Raw genomic sequence first — 17078 nt, 5'->3', positions numbered from 1 at the left:
CCCTCTGAAGGCACTTATCTAGGAGAACAGAAGATGCGCACAGACGAGCAGCGCGGTGCAAAGCGCTAATTCTGCTCCTGCAGAGATCGGCTGTCGCTGGAAAAGGCCCTCTGCTCCCCGGCAGCCCTCCTGCAAAGGCAAGGTCCTCACCACCACCAGCCCGTGTCCGGGTACACGGACTCTTGCAGCGCCCTAAGAAGCCATCCCACACCCTGATGTTTCCTGCCGGGAATGTTTTTCTTGGTACTCCGCCTAATTTTTCTCCCGTAGCTCTGCCACAGAAAGAACGCCTTTCCATACCCAGGACTTGCATCCTTCAGCTATTTGAGAAGAAAAGATGAATGGATTTTGGGACTTTGTTCTTTTATATTGCTTTCCGGCATGTAGCGGGTCTCAAGCTATTTGTGTCAAACCTCTTGTAAATCTGCTGGATAGCTGAAATTGGGCTGTAAATCCTGCAGGGCAGGGACTGTTTTTTCTGTGCAATACTGCAACACCGATCTCAGTGTGGGATCTCTGACAAGGGCCTCTAAGTACTATTGTAATATACTTCCATCATTAATACAGAATAATAAATAATAGATGGGGTAGGCCAATTTATTGCACTCTAGGGCAAGAATGAGTGGAGGCTTGGTGAGCATGCAGTTCGGTTTAAATGCGCTCCTTGTCACCAGGTGGCTGCAGGCTGTAGCCGTACCCTGAAGCAGCTCCTGCAGAGCAGCCCCCGAGTCGCGTGCTTGTGGCCGAGGCAGGGGGCATCCTGCGACGCTCGCCATCCAGCCCTCCCTACGGATAAGCCTTTCTGCCAGCTGCCAAAGGAAGGAGCTAATTTCTGGCAGGCTGCTGTTTCAGAGCTGATTGCGAGCGCTAGAGGTATCTGAAGGCATCCTCTTCAGTAGCCAGGGGATTCGCATGCTCTTGCGCCTCGTGGGATCCTGGCCCAGCAGTGCAAGCTCATGCTGTGGCTTCATTTCAAGTCAGCAACGTGTGAGACCTTGCTCCTCTCCACAGGCCCCTGTTTTCAAAGCAAGGGGTGCAACCGCCCCGTTACCGCCGAGCCCCGTGGCCCTGGGAGAAACGAAACTCCTGGGGTACCACAGGGTGGAGGTGCCCCTCTAGGAGAGGGGCGGAGGGGCTGCGGAGCAGGCAGACACACACGGTGTTACCCCCGACTGCACAAACCTCGCCTGCTGCCACAACAGCCTCGTGCCGGGGCGGAGTGCAGGCTGCAGAGCCGGCCTCAGGCGGGCAGCACGCGGAGGCCTCAGCCAACCCAGGGACGGGTACCCGTCCTTTCACCTCACCAGCACGCGGAGTGGACACAAACGAAGGGCCACCCTGCTGCATCCATTCACATTGCCCTTTGCTTACAACACCAAATGCAGAGTAATATGCTCACAGCAAGAAAAAAACAAAAATGACACCGAGCAACCTGCGTTTGCTTTGCCTGGTGTGCTCCTCCATGCCCCAGAGCAATTCATAATCAATAGCACAGTGTTAGTCATGGCTATACATACATGGAGAAATTGAGGCACAGGGAGAGGAGCACACCTGTGTGATAGCTCAATTGCCTAAACCTGAAATTTATGTTGTCTAAAAGCCTTGTTTGCTCTTGCCCCAGCCCTTGCTGCACCTCAGGGCCGTCTGAGCAGAGCCTGCTTCGGGCAGCCGGCAGCCTTCACCATGCAGCGAAGGGTGCATCAAACTGTTTTTGCACGACGTTTATGTTGCTCAGTCTTTGTTTAAAACAGTAGTGCTGGAGAAATCCTTCCTTTGGATACCTGTGGGGTGCCTGGAGCACTCGCTGTGGGGTGGGAAGAGCGTCAACGTGGAAGAGACTGGTGGGAAATGGAGCAGGATGCCCACTGGTGAGGTGGGTCCCTGAGGGACGGAGGGGATTTGAGGCAGGTCGCTGCCCCCGCCGCCGCTCGGGCTCTTGGCAGGCACCACTCGGGTCCTCTGTCTGGTAACAACTCGGCGCCGGTGCTTCGGGCTGCGCTCAGCAAGTCCTGCCCTCCCAGCACCTGGGAGATTTATGTTTCCTCTTGTTCTGAGGACTCTCCCTTTCGAATGCCCAAATAGTTTCCAGGTGAAATATAACGCGTCTCTGTGGCAAGGATTTATATTCCCCTAGTCAGGGCACAAAACCGAGGCCAGGCCTTCCCCGCGCTGAGCGCCCTGCCTGCTGCAGCAGCGCCCGTGAGAGATGCACCCTCACACCCCCTCGAGCACTGGAAGGAGCCTGACCTCCTCCACGTGCAGGGAGAGAAGTGCTTCGGCATCTTTTCCAAGAAAGACCTGGAATTTGAAGTGGAGGGAGGTGAGTAAGCACTGAATAGGAGTCTGAAATCTTGGAGAGGATTTCAGTTTGAAGTGTCTTGTCTTCATTATTTTCTACTTGTCACTTCAACGGCCTTCCCCCAGCTATGCTGCCTTGGCACGCCGCCGTGCTGCGGCTCCTTCCCAGCAGCTCACACTTCAGTCAGTCGCGAGCCGAGCCCCGTGGGTCCCGCTGCGAGGGAAGCATGGATCCACTGAGGTCTCGCTCTGCGCCTCCGAAACCAGCTTGTTTTCAGAACTCCTGGCTCACGACAGAAAGCAGGAGATGACTTTTTGCTTGTAATGGCTGCTATTGACAGGGCGCAGTTAGGAAGAACCTGAGAGGAAAGCAGCAAAACTCCACAGGCTTATCTGGGGCAGCGAGATCTGTGTTGCCTCCCTGGCTCTGTGCTCCTCTTGCATTTCAGACAACGGCTGCTTAACACAAAACGCAAGAGCAGGCCTTGGAGGGGCGATGTTCTTTGCCATAAGGCCAGGTTCCCATTCCCTCCTTCCCGTGGCCTTGCTAACCTGCAGCAGGAGCGGGGTCCTCCCTCCTGAGCGTGCATGGCAGGACCTGGGCAGGACGGAGGAGAAGCTTGGCACTAAAGACGTCAGAAGGACCGGGGAAAAGCCTTGGAAGCTTACACGTAACCCGTAGGGACCACCAAGCCTCTTCACATGGGCAGCCTGTGCCCAGGGCTGGCCCTGTGCCGTGGTGTCACCGGTGCCCCAGGAGGAGCCGGAGGGTGACACCGGTGCCGTGTCACCGCTAGGGCTGCGGCGGGGCGACACCGCCCGCCGAGGAAGGCAGCGGCGTCTGTACCCGGTGCGGCAACACGTGGGCATGGAAAGCACCGAGCAGGAGGGAACTGGGAGAGATGCGGGGGCGAGCAGGGGAAGCTCTCCGAGGAAGACTTCCGTATGCTTTTCCTTCACCCTCCGCAGCTACGTGCTGCTTGCCAAAGCTTAATGCCTCGGCACAGGCCCTCGTTTTTAAATGTCCATTACGACAAGATGAGATCTGCTGGAAAATCACCACTACTCATAAATATGTTCCCTGCTTACTTAGAGATATTTTGGTCCCAGAGACAATTTGCGTTTTGGGAAACTGCCAGCCTCCCTTGCTTGTCTAATAATTCCTCTGTGAAGCATTTACCAGTGGTTTGAGTCCCCTTTTTCTCACAATGGAGCAGTTTGATTTTATAGCTCAGAAAACCCAAACAACCCCAAACACTCTGATTTCTTTTTTGATTGCATTTCTATCCACCATCAGTGAGTTACCTTGTTGATCTTATCACTGAAACCATTTGAGATTAGTCTATTTTGTATGATTTCTGCGTACAGAAATCCTCTATAAATCAGAAAGCCTTTTATGCAAAAGGCTGCAAGATTGATAGGACTGGATACAAAATCTTTTTCCTTGGAAAAAAAGATGTACTATCTGTCCCATCGGACGTAATGTCTTCTCTGCATATTCACCTCCAAAGTATGATGGGGCTTTTTGTAGAGAAGACAGGAGACATGATAGCAGTCTTAAATACAAACAGATTGCTATCAGAAGAAAGGGAGTAATTTTTTTTTGTGCTCTGCCTATTGGGGATAAGATGAGAAGTAAAGGATTTGAAAGACAAAAAGGGAGATTAAGGCCAGTCATTAAGGATTTTTTGTACCTGCAAGCCCTGGAAAAGATTGCCTAGGTAGCCGGGAAATCCCCCCCGCCGAAGAATGGGGCAGGCGGTGAGGACAGGTGGCATCCCGAGTCCTTTCCAGCCCTGCCTCCCCCATTAGATGAACTCTCCGTACACCTGCAGGGCCCGTGGCCACTCTGAAGGCAGCCGCAGGGGAGCTCCTCTGAAGCGAGGAGCCTGCTGCTTTTAATGTTCGCAGGCTCAGAACAGGCGTGTTGGGATGCTGGCGAGGAGCTCATCATCGCTGAGTAACCTCGGAGGGAAGGGAGGAGAAAACAGCTTGCAGCGTGGGGACAGCAGGAACATTTAGTGCAAGGTTTGGGGAATAATACGGGGAGTGATGACCAACTGCGACCACGGTGCAGAAGGGGAAGTACGAGGTTTAAGTCAAAACGCCCCTATAAAGAGCAAGGGAAGAAAGAGGATCAGCTACTGGAAAATAATCCTTTTCGGCAAAAACGTTCTCTCCTTTACATGTTCCTTGTCACAAATAAATCGTGTCAGTTTTAAAATGCAGAGAAATATTTGAGTTTTGGATATTTCAGTTCAGATGGTGACAACTAAGAGATACCAGGAAAATATAGTATGGCAATATTGAAGAACAGAGATCAGAAAAACTCAGAGTGAGTGATACATCCTGACAGGCTGATTGTTTCTTGTATATATATGTAAGTAGAGGAAAAGAGAGGTAGAAATGCATTTAATACTGAATGTGGTCAGATTTTTCCTTGTCAACCGATTAAGAAACTGACAGAAACTCCTTGCTTAACAAAGATGGTATTCAAATGTCTGCAGAGCAGAAACGTCCCCAGTGTCTTCAGAAATAACGTGGAACAACGAGATAGGGCGGGATATTATTTCAGAAAGTTGGTACGTGAGAAATATAATTTATCACTCAGCCCCACAATTTACTGCATAGATTGTTCAAACATAACCACTAATCTATATCTGAAGAGAGTACTAATATTTCAAGCCACTAAACACCTTTCAAAGAGTCTTTATGCACCTGTATATTTAGTTTGACACGAAGAGATAGTTTTATATGTATTTAACACAGCTGATACAGATGCTATTATACCTTAATTTTCAGCCGTATCTACAGACGACAAAATAGTCTCAGATTCCAGAGGCAGAAAATGGAGGTGGAGTACAGAGGCAGAGGACAGACCGACAGCGGCAGCGCAGCTCTAACCGGTCCACCTGCGGCAGTCACCAACACTCAGCGCATCTCAGTCCGAGGTGCTGGAGGTGCTCACGGCAGAGCCCCCCGGTGCAGCCCCGCGCCTCTGCTGGGACCCCCCCGGTTTCCTCGGCCAGAAGAGGCTCCCTCGCCCCTCTCCCTCCCCTTGCTCTCCCTGTGCCCTCTCCCTCCCCTGCTTCCCTCTCCCTCGCCCCTCCCTCTTCCTTTACCCTCTCCCTCGCTCTCCCTTTGCCCTCTAGGTCTCCCCTTGCCCTCCCTTTGCCCTTCCCTTTGCCCTCCCCCTCTCCCCTTGCCCTCTCCCTTGCTCCTCGCCTTCCCTGCGCCCCTCCCCGCTCCCCCGGTGCCCCCCCGTCCCGTGCCGCTCTCCGTGGTGCTGACGGCAGCCGCCGGCCCCGCTCCGGCACCGGGGGGGCCGGGACACGGCGCGCCCCGCACGGCTCCGCAGAGCCCCGCACGGCCCCGCACGGCCCCGCACAGCCCCGCACGGCCCCGCACGGCCCCGCACGGCCCCGCACGGCCCCGCAGAGCCCCGCAGCCCCGCTCGGGCAGGTGGAAGCGGCGCTGGCCCCGCCGGCCCCGCGCACGCACGGAGGGGAAGGAGCGCAGGCCGGTCACCGCGCCTGCTGATGAATCACTGCTGGTGTTCGGGCACCGGTTGTGCGATCACCGACGCGGTGATTCAGCAGCCAGGAAATGCAAGCGGGACTCTCGGGGAGCACGCGGCGACGGGGGGGGCCGTGCCCGGCCCTCCGGAGCCGCGGGAGCTCGGTAGCCCGCGGAGGGCACGGCTCGGGAGCCGCTGCGAGCGCCTTCTTCCCGGGTGCACGCAGCGGGGCTTGGCGATAAGGCGCCGGGTTCGGCACCCGCGGGCAGGGCGGGCGGGGGGACCCGGCTCCGGGTGCAGCTGCCCTGAGCCGCCGCCGAACTCTGCCCTCGGAGCCCGGGGCGCCGATAAGCTCCGTGACTCACCGGGGATCGGCGGTGCCCTGCGGGACACGCGGATTTCGCGGGGACGTTTCCGCGTGGGCGGGCGCTGCGGCGACAGGGCCGGGGGCCGGGGGGGGGCAGGAGGGACCGGGGGGGCCCCGCCACCCCCTGCTGCCCGCTCCTCGGCCCCGGCGCCCGGCGGCGGCTCCTGGCGGCCCCTCCCCGGGTCTTTGCCCGGACCCCGGGGCCGGAGCCGCCCGGTCACCGCGGCCGGGGCCACCTGAGCGGTGCGGGCACGGCGGGCAAACCCGTGGAGCGGGGCTGTAACCGCGCACCTTCCGCGGGGGGCAGAGCGGGTCGGCGGGATCGATGCGGGAGGCTTCCCCGGCCCCGCACGGAAGGAAGGGCTTCTCCTCGCCCCGGCGGCGGCGCCGTCCCCCCCGGCCCGGCGGGACCCCGGCCCGGTTTGGGGACGGTGCTGCGGGGGCAGGCAGGGTGGCGGCGGGCTGGGAGGCGGCGACGCGCGGCAGGGCTCGCCCGGGGCTCCCGGCAGCTCCCGGCAGGGCTCTCGCTCCGTTTCTGCCTCCCCGTCGGGTCCCGGCCGGGCCGGAGGCTCCCACTAGGAGCCTCCCACTTGCGGCACGCTGCCGTCGGTTCGAGGAGAGCCTCCTCCGGTCGAGGAACTTTCTCTTTCCGAGGACCGCGGGGGCAGCCAGCCGGAGCGCTTAGCAAACCGACGGCTTACTCCTTCCGCTCAGAGGGGTTTCAGCAAGCCAACCAAGGGAAAGGGAGCGCCGAGGCGATGAGGCTGCACGTTCGCCCGTGGTAATAAAAGCTCCGCTTCCCGAAGGAAATGTGCGAAGGTTCCCCGATCCCCCGCCCCAGCCGTGGCCGGAGCCGCTGCCCCTCGGGCGGGCCGTCCCGGTGCCGCCGGGTGTCGGTGCAGGAGCCGAGCCCCGGCGCCGCGGGGTTGTGCAGGCGGCCCGCGGGTGGGCTCGGCTGCAAGGCCCCAGGGGCCCGGCGGCACAAAACCGGAGCTCGGCCCCGCGCACCCGCAGGGTGACCCGGCCCGCAGCGAAACCGGGTGGAGCCCGCGGGAGCGTGCCACCGGCCCTCCTAAAACCGTGCCGGCCTAAATCCCAACCCGGCCCGCGGGCCCGGCAGCTCGGCGGGAGCCCTCCTGCCCGCCCCGGCTGCCCCACGCACGAAGGGGCTTGGCCGCCGGCCCACGCCCGGCTGCTCCCTGGCCGTGCCGGGCCCGGGGAAGCCCCGCCGGCCGCCCCCCCGCCGCCGCGGCGCCCCGGGACAGCGGCACGGAGACAGCCGGGGGGGCCGGGGGGAGCGGGGTGCTGGGAAGGCCGAGCACCGGCAGCATTACTGGAAACCGGCCGGATCAGGTTCCAGATCAATGAGAACTGGGTCCGCGCGTTTATGTTCCCGTTGCCAGCATTAATGCTCTTTTAATCTTCTAAACATTATCGGCATCGATTTCCCTCCACACTCACGTTCGTTTGAGGAGGCGACACGGCCGCGTGTGCCGGCAGGGGCTGCCCGGCCCGGGGCTCCGCACCCCGCGGGGAGCGGCCGGGGGCGCCCGGGGGGCTGGCAGCAAGCGAAGGGGAAACCAGTTAACGGGGCACCGAAACGGGATTCATGATCTGAGTCCACGCAGCACGTACCGGGAGCTCGGCTCCCCCAGACCGGGGGCTATCGCCACCCCCTTCTCCCTTCCCGATTGCCCTCTCCGTTCCGCCGACCCTCCGCCCGGGCTCCAAAAAAGAGGCCAAACGGCCCGTGACGAGCCGCACGGCCGCCGTTACGGATGCGGTCGGGAGGCAGGAGGCGAGCCCCGGCCGGGCAGGGGCTGCGGGGAGCCCCCGAGGCAGGCGCCCGCCGCCGTGCGCGGCCCTTGCGGGGCCGGGGCTCGCGGCTCGCAGGCGCGGGGGGCCCGGCGCGGTGCCGGCCGCAGACAAAGGAGGGGACACCTCCCGCGGGGGCTCCCCCGGCCCCCGAGCCGCGCCGCAGGCTGCGCTAACCGGCCGGCAGCGGCGGGGCCGTGCTGACAGCGCCGTGGGGGGCAGAGGGGCAGGGGCCGGAGGGGGCAGCCAGGGACCCCCGGCGCCCTCTCCGTGTGCTCCAGCACAGTGCGGTGCGGGAGGCAGCCTTTGGGAAAGCCTGCGTTGCGTTTGCCCTCCGCTAATCTCTGCAGGTTGGGATCAATCGACACGACAGAACGGCAGAGTCATCGGAACGAACATCGCCGGGTTTCTCAAATGTGTTTGTGGACGTGCGGCCGTCACCGCAGGCGGCCCAGCCGGACATCCCCGCTGCACCGCGCCTGCGGTCCGTGTGTCCGTCCACACGTGCGCTGGGCGGCACCAGGCCCGCCCCCTGCCACGGATCGGGGTGCGGGAGACGAGCGGCTCCCGCCCGCGGAAGGCAGGCGCCTTGCGGGGGTGCTCCCCGCCGCGCACCGGGCAGCCCCGGGTCCCGCAGCAGCGTGTCACCGGGCAGGAAGCGAGCCGCAGTCAGCGCCTGGCTGCGAACGCTTCCTCCGCTCTCGGCGAGCCACGGCAGCGCTGAAATGCTGCGGACGCGCACCCAGCCGACGGCGCTCCCCCACCGCAGGAAAAGCGATTCGCCCCGCTGCCCCCCTCGCCCCGGCTCCCCCCCAGCGCGGTGCTGGCAGCGGGCCGCGGGGCCGCGGGGCGCTCCCGCAGCAGCCTCCCGCAGCATCCCCCCAGCATCCCCCCAGCAGCCCCCCAGCAGCCCCCCAGCAGCCTCCCCGTGCCCCCCCGGCCGCGGCCGCCCGCTCCTCCCGCAGAACAATAGAGCGCTGCGGCGCGCCCAGCCCGCGCCAGGGGGCGCCCGGCCGCGGAACAATGCGGGACCCGCGCGGAACAATGCGGAGCCTCCGCGCCCGGCCGCGGAACAATGCGGGGCCGCCGCCAGCCCGGCATCGCCCGGGGCCGCGACCCGGTCTCGGGCCCGGCCTCCCTCTCCCGGGGGCGCCGGGGGCGGCCTCGGAAACGCCCGCCGAGGGTGGGAGGGGAGAGAAGGGGCCGCGGGGCTGCCCCCGGCAGCCGGGCCGGGAGGAGCTGCCCGCACCGCCCCGCGCCCCCGCCGCTCGGCCCGGCCCCGGCCCCGGCCCCGGGCGGGCGATGCCCCGCGGGTGGCCGAGCTGCGGGACGCGGGCCCCGCACGGCGAGCACGGGCGGCAGCGGCCGGGCGGGCAGCGCGGGGGCAGGCGGGGCCGGGAGGCGCCCCCCGAGCGGGCCGGGAGCGGCCGGGACCCCCCGCGCCGCCCCCGAGGGTCGCGCCCCGCTCCCCCTCGCCCTCCCCGGGGCTCCGGCGGGCGGCGCCGGGACCTACCTGCGAGTCTTAAGGCTGACATCCTCTGGAACTCGGGTTCCTGCAGCCATTTCCACATCCTCCGGAAGGTCTCCCTGCCGGATTTCAGTTTACTCCAAGGCTTAGGGTTCCGTAGCAAGTCCGAGAGGGTCCCCTGAGAACGGCACAGCACCCGCTGGGCGAAGATGGCCTGGGGGATGCTGTAGCGCTTCAGCTCCGCCGTGATCCGCTGCGCCACTTCTTTGGTGTTGATCTCCTCCAGCTGCCCCGAGCCGCTCACCTGCGAGCCGGACGAGGAGGGCGGCCGCTCCCGGCCGGCGGGCAGCCCGGGCCCGTGGGCCGGCGGGTGGCCGGGGTGCGCGGCGGGGTGCATGCCGTTCAGGTGGGACATCATGGCCGGGGGCGTCCCCAGCCCCCGCGGCAGGTGCTGCTCGCCCCGGGCCAGCATGGCCGCGTGGGCGTCGAAGTTGGGGCCGAGCATCTTGTCGTGGCCGGGCGGCCCGTAGCCGTGCAGGCCCTGCTGCGCGCCGTGCAGCGCGCCCAGCCCGTTGCCCAGCGGGGACAGGCTCTGCCCCATGGCCGGCATCTCCTTGTAGGGCCCGTAGAGGTTGTTGACGGCGGGCAGCCCGCGCTCGTCCCGCATGAGGGCGAAGCTCCCGCCGACGTTGCCCGAGAGGCGCTGGTGGTGGTGGTGGTGGTGGGCGTGCGGGTGGGCGTGCGGGTGGTGGAACTTGTCGGACACGGTGGAGATGGGCGGCAGGGGCTGCAGCGGCGTCAGCGTGGTGTAGGTGCCGCTCATGCCCATGCCGGGCGGCGAGGGCTCGCAGGGCACGCTCATGGCGTGGTGCAGCGGGATGGAGAGCTCGGGCCGGTACTCGGCGGCGCCGTCCAGCAGCGAGGCCATGCCGGGCACCATGGCCGGCCGGGCGGCGGCCGGGGCCAGCTCCTGGTGCGGCGGCGGCGGCGGCGGCGGCGGCGGCGGCGGCGGGGGGGGCGGCGGCGGCGGCGGGGGGGGGGGCACCCGCAGGGGCCCGGCGGGGCCGCGGCCGCCGTGGTGCGGGCTGGGGCTGCCCATCAGCTCGGGCTCATGGCCGGCCGCCCCGTGCAGGCTGCCCAGCGGCTCCATCGCCAGCTCGGGGTTCATGGCGCAGGCGGCCGGCGCGGCGGCGAGGCATCGGTAGGCGCCGCGCCCGCTCCTCATTCGGGCATGGGCGCGGCGGCGGCCGCCGCGGGGCAGCGGGCAGCGGGCCCGGGCCGCCCCCCCGACGGCCCCAACGGCCCCGCGGGCTGCGGGCCGCCGGCACCGGCCGCTCAGCCGGGCCCGCGCCGGCCCCGCGCCATGTCCTCGCCGCGCCGCCGCCGCCGCCGTCTGCGGCCGGCGGGAGCTGTCCAGGGCGCGCGGCCGCTCCGCCTGGCCGCGCCCGCGGGGCGGGGCTGGCCGGACGGGCGGGCGGCGCGGCCAGTCAGGGGCGGCGGCGCGGCGCGGGGCGGGGCCGGGGGGCCGAGCCGGCCAATGGCGGCGCGGGGGGCGGGGCCTCGGCGCGGCCCTTAAAGATGCCGCGGCCCCTTTGTAGCGGCGGGGTGCGCGGCCGGGCCCGCCTGCGGCCTGCGGCGGGGCTCGGGGGACGGGGACCGGGGACCGGGGACCGGGGACAGGGGCTCGGCGACCGGGGATCGGCGACCGGGGACGGCGCAGTCCCGACGGCACCGCTCGTCCCGTCCCGTCCCGTCCCGTCCCGCCCCGCCCCGTCCCGTCCCGTCCCGCCCCGCGGGCTCTGCCAGCGGAGCACCGAGCGCGGCGCTCGACGGCGCCCACCGCGGTGCGGAGCGAAACGGGGTTGCCGCGGGCGGCGGGACGGGGCCCGGCCGGGCAGCGCCTCCCCGGGCCGCGCGCTCCCCGGGCACACGGGCACGGACAGCCGGGCACACGCCGTGCCGTGCCGTGCCGTGCCGCAGCCCCCCGCTGCCCCCTTCCACCGGCACCGCGGTGCGACCGCGGCCGGGAGCGGGCTCGTCCCTGCCCGGTGCCGGCCGTACCCGGGGCCCCGACAGCCACCGCTGCTCCGCCGAGGCCGCAGCCCGCCCCCGCTTCCCGGCCGGCCGGTGCGCAGGGCTGGCCGGGGCCGGGGCCGGGCTGAGGGCGGGCGCTCTGCGCGCTCCGCGGTAAGGCCGCCTGTGCTAAGCCCCGCTGCGGGCGCCCAGCCTCGGCCGGCAGGCTGCAGGGGATAGCGCCCGGTTCGAGGTCGCTCTGTGGGTCCCGAAGGCCAGCGGCCTGCTTCTCCCCCCGCTGCCCTGCCCGCGCGTCCCCAGAGCTCACGGCGCTTTCCGAGCTGCTCTTTGGCACCGCGTTGGTATAAAACGGAGCTCCCCCCGCCCCAGCCACCGCTGCTGCTGTCAGCCTGTGGTGGAAAAGAAAGAAACGAAGAAGAAAAAGAAAGCCCTGGCGTGAGGTGCCTTTGTTCAGGGCAAGTTATGCGTGAAATCTTTTTGTCTGTCCTAGGGGAAGACAGAAGTTGTGGTTGATTTTGGGAAGAGAGGCAAGCGCAGGCGGAGGTGCTGAGGTGGGCGGGCAGGGAGAGAGAACGGGTGGGCAGCAGAGGGTGGCAGCCGGGTGCCACAGGTGTAAGAGCATCCCTTGCCTTCCCCTTCCCCTCTCGCAGAACAGCTCAGGCCAGAGGCACCTCCAATGCCATGCACTCCACCCCCTGCTAAGGCAGGGGCAGCTGCATCCAGCTGGGGTTTGTGTCACCACAGAAGGACACTCCATAGCCTTTCTGGACAACCTGTGCCAGTGTCTGACCGCCCATGCAGCAAAAAAGGTGGTTTCTTGTGTTCAGAGGGAGTCTGACGTATTTCAGCCGGTGCCCATTGCCTCTCGTCCTGCCTGTGGGCACAGCAGGGGTGCGCAGGGCTTTCCCCGCATGCCTGCACACTTGCTGTATGTGTAATGTGTAAATAAAATCATGGACGCACAATGAGAAGAGCAGTCGATACAAAAAATGAAAGCAAGTCCGGTTAATTTGCGGTTGGGATCTTCTTGCCCCGATGCCATCAGCTCCATCACTGACAGTGCACCATGCCCAGCTCGCAGCGGGCGCGTGGCATTGCCGGAGGTGCGGGGCTCTGTGGAGACCTCGCCAGAGCTGGCCGGGGGCACTGGGCAGGTCGCTGGAGCCCATCCTACCCGTGCCAGGAGCGAGGAGCGTGGGCTGTGCGTGAGCAAGAGCCTGAGTGCGCCTACACAGCGTGACCAGTTATCTAAGCAGTAGGGCTGATCACGCTCCCTATTGTAGCTCTGTGTGTTTGCAAAAACCTGGTCTGTTTCATAACTTAAATGAAATACAACTTTTTTGCTAAGCAAAGAGCAAACCGTGTTAATTTACCTTCCTGTGTATTGATCCCCTTTGCTTTCAGAAAAGCCGTCTGCATGCCTGTGTCTCAGAAGCCACTACGCCACATTTTTATTAATCTGGGCATACTTAGTCTTCAGGGGGGGCTGTGCTGGAGGGCAAAAAACATGTAACTTCTGTAGTCCAGCAGGAACCCCAAGATTTGGGGATCATATGGTGGCTTATTACAATTACAGGTGAATGTGTGTCACTCGATTCCGGGGTCTGTCACTCCCAGCTGCCTGAGCCAAAGCCTCCCACATCTTTAAGATGAAGATAACAAACCAGGGCTCATTCGTTAAGTGTTGTGAGTTGAACTGGGCAGCTGCTCGGTGTGAGAACTGGCTGCGGTTACTCTAATTATTAATTGCTGGGTGCATTTTGACTGGCTTTAGCTTACTTTGTTTGCTTAAAGTACTGCAAAGTTTTCTCTGCCCAAAATAAAAACGCCCTCCTGGGCAGCGCAGCTCTGAGCGCCGGGAAGTGCAGGAGAGGAGGTCAGTGCCCGCGCCCCGGCTGCGCCCTGCTCCCCTAGCGCGGGACGTGGCATGGGTACCGCTGGGCTTGCCCCTAAATTAGCCAGCGTGAGCGGGCCAGCGGCGGCACAGATAATTTTCACCTGCTTTTAAGCAAATATTGCAAGTGTTTTCTTTTGGTATTTTGAAATCGCTCTCGCAAGCACTTTCTTCTCTGCAGAGGGCAGCGGGGCCGGCTCCAGCCCCGGTGACGCCAGCGGCTTTGCCAGTGACACCAGTGGGGCTGGGCACGGCTCCACAGGGGACCCAAAACCAGTGCTTGCCCTGGCTGCGTCTGCTGTCCAGGCACTAAGTTTTGCTCGTAAGAAGCAGAACTCAGCATTCTTCCTGATTTTTCTCCTCCCAGATAGGATTTCAGTTATTTAGCAGTAAAAAGCAAGTCAGGCGTTATGGGATTTGTTTCCTGAAGAGTTTTACAGGGAGCAGGTTAGAGGATAAAGCAGGTCTGAGAAAGTTGAATCCAGTGCAAATGGACAAACAGGAAAATGGTTCGGGGGCTACCTGGGGATGCGAGACCCCGGCTGGACAACTTGGTGAGCCCCAGGAAGGGGCTGCCACCTCCTCTGTCCCTGTCACCGAGGCTCTGGGGCTCCAGGGAGCCAGCCTTGGACCTAGCAGCGGGAATAGGAAGTGAAAGACTTTTCCTCTCCCATCCCTGCACCAGGAATTGGATTATGGGGCAATAAATCTTGGCCTCAGCAGCAAATGCAGGGCTGCCCTTGTGAGACAACTCTCGAGCAGCCACCAGCTCTGGTGCCCCGGGGCCCCTGTGCATCCCCGCGGGGCAGGAAGAGCAGCCTGTGTGTCAAGGGACATTGCGGGCCCTGCGGTGCCCACATCTGGAGAAAAAATGGGGAACCAAGAGGGGATGGGAGAAGATGGGGGCTGGGGAGGAGGAGTGGGGTGCTTGTGGGATCCTGCTCTCTGTGGGTTGGGGGATGGCCCCCATTCAGAGGGTGGCAGGGCCACCCGCAGCATGGCTGATGGCACACTTGGCTGCCAGGGCCGTGGTTAAAGATTAAAGCTGGCTCCAGTCTGCAATATTTATCTTGGGAGGGGGAGGACCCCAGGTTGTTTGGTTTGTGGGAAGTGTTGGGAAACGGTGACGCTGGTGCGGAGAGACCAGGCAGGGCTGGTGCACAGCGGGGTCAGCACGGGGTGGGTGTCCCCGTGCGGCGAGGTGGGGACGCTGCGGGCAGGATGGGGCCCACGTTGGCAAGTACACCTGCCCCTGCCACGAGCACTTCCTGTGCCCGCATGAGCCTGGTGTGGGCCACAGCTTCAGCGGAGAGAAAAGTTAGGGATGCAATGGTTTGTACAGGGGGCAGGAGACACACACAAGCATTAGAATCTCACCGTAGAGGAAAATGAAAGGCACAGGCACTGCTGTGACATAAATACCCAAACCCACAAAACTTGCCAAGTTCTGCACCCTGGAATGGTGCAGGAAGAACAAAATTTTCTGTTTCGGTTTCATGGCATGCACTTTGTACCAACAATGGCAAAACAGGCATGTAGGCAGTACCCCACTAGATCTTACAAGCTGATAGCATTTTTTTTTAGGCATATGTGCATTTATTGTCCTGATATAGTAACATACATGTTTAAACCAGACTGAACACAGTAGTATAACATGTATTGTAGAACTGATCCCACATTAATCGGGAGGGAACTAGATTATGTGGCAGCTGATCTCTAGTTTCTGCAGATAAGCTTTTATGAAGAATTGCCGGGAACTGGATTAGAATTTTTAGATATACAGGTGAGCACCTAAGTTATCACTTTATACATAATTTTTGAGTTTGGTATCCCAAAATAGCCCCTAGCCAGTATTGCCAGACAATAAACGCTGACAATGTAGATCGATTTGGCAATTGTTTAGGTTTCAGCAGTGGTTAGAGGGAGAAAAATCCCGAACAGGAGATGTTAACAAATGAGGCACCACGGGCACGCGCTGCAGCCGTTAACTCTGAGCGTGCCTGGTGCGAGGAGGGCACGCTGCTCCCTCTCGCTCAGCCTGAGCCTTCTGCTGTCAGAGTCCGCGGCCTGGCGGCCCAAACCCCAAGACCGAGGTTCCCCGCAGAGCCCCACCAGGGCATGGGTGCTGGTAAGTCTCAGACAGAGGCGGGAGGGAGCCCGTGCGCTCAGGCACTGCCTTCACAGGCACTGAGCTAGGCAGTAAAGAGGAATTTGTGGGTACAGGAGAACGCACTTATTGCTGGATATCCTCTTAATTTCGTAAGGGCGTAAAGGGATCCAATACCCACAGACTGCCTCTAATAAAAGACCAGAGAGCTAAAGCATTTTTAAATAGTGGGTGACTAACCACTGTGAGAACTTAAAAATAAGACGGTGGCTTCAGCAGCAGCGCAGCCTCTAAGTCACGCTGCTCCTGCTGCAGGGATGGCCGTGGTGCGGGGTCCCTGCGTGTGCCATGTGTATCATGTATGCCACGTGTGCCACACGTGCCACGCTGCTGGCTGACCCGGTGCTTGTTACAGCCCCTTCCAGCCAGGGAAATGTGGCTCTGGGAATCCAGGTGAGTGTCAAAAAGCCCAGGGCAAAGCTCCTTTCAAGGAGCCGACAGGGAACCCAAGCAGGGTCGAGGCAAGCAGCAAGTCCTCTCTTGGCCTGGAAAGTGGCCACTGTGCAGAAATAGAGGAGAAACGATCGATCGGCTCTGACACAGCACAATGACAGCTCTCGGGGCTCCAGATCCACCCTGCGAGGAGGCCGAGCGGTTCTGAGCCCCGGCTGGAATCCAGTAGGCGTGAGTCTGCCCCAAATGCCCGCTGACACAGGTGACCCAGGAGCCGAGGGGCTGCCCCTGTGTGTCGTGAGGTCCCCTCGGCCTCCTGGCCTCACCACACGGCGCGGTGAGGAGGCCCAGGGCACACAACGTCCTCTGTGCCCAGGGCTGCTGCCTGGCTGGGGCCTTTAATCGCAGCCAGAGGAAGAGCTCCCTCTGCATCGCCGCAGCACGGACACCGCTCCCGTAGGATCGGAGACTGCTGCGGTCCTTTGATGTCTGCAGCTGGGATGTGCAAACCTCTGGGAGCACCACTCGATGCTCGCTGCGTGCCCCAGGCAGCGGGGGGCAGGGGCAGAGGCACCTCCCTGCTGGTGGCAGCCTGGAGCGGTGCTGGGCCTCGCGGGTGGCTCTGGGGCGGCCGAGTCCCCGCGAGCAGCAGCGCTGTGCTTTGAAAACATGCAACGGGGTAATGCTGTTGACTGTTCCCCATGTGTAATCTGTCCCAGAGAAGAAATATGTGTGTGTCTAGAACCAAGGGGTTATCCAAGAAATGTGTAAGTGGATTTGCTCCAGGTTTGGTTTACGGAGTTGAGAATGATAATGGGAGGCAGTGGGTGCGAGGAACCAGGAAGACACAGAGCTCACCTTCCTAGGAAGCAGAGAAAAGGAAATGGGTGTTGCTGAACTCAGAGACCAGGAGGGTGAGAGCCCAGAAAACACAGGAGGAGAAGTTGCTCGGCATGTCCGGCAGCTCCTCACAGAAAGGGCATTGAGGACACAAACCCAAAGTCACTGAGCATGGAAAGAGGATGGGAAGTGAGCTGAGAGCGCACCTGGGCTAAATCACAGACCCTAAAAACCTAAAAAGCAAGCAAGTGGTTAGTAGTCAGATGACCAAGGATGAATATATAA

The 17078-nt window shown here is 62.6% G+C and overlaps 1 protein-coding gene across 1 annotated transcript in view; it reads right to left on the bottom strand.

The window, feature by feature from the left end:
• Nucleotides 1–10698, bottom strand: part of LOC310888637 (one cut domain family member 2-like) — a 28833-nt gene extending 18135 nt beyond the window's left edge. Inside the window, exon 1 of the mRNA XM_083815539.1 lies at nt 9511–10698. Coding sequence (XP_083671665.1) covers nt 9511–10690 — 1180 coding nt within the window. The 5' untranslated portion in view covers nt 10691–10698. The remainder of the gene's footprint in view (nt 1–9510) is intronic.
• Between the last annotated feature and the right edge of the window lie 6380 nt (nt 10699–17078).

The sequence above is a fragment of the Anser anser genome, assembly GCF_964211835.1.
Source record: "Anser anser genome assembly, chromosome: W".
NCBI classification, from domain to species: Eukaryota; Metazoa; Chordata; class Aves; order Anseriformes; family Anatidae; genus Anser; species Anser anser.
Note: the sequence above shows the minus strand (reverse complement) of the source record. Positions and strands in the feature narration are given on the sequence as shown.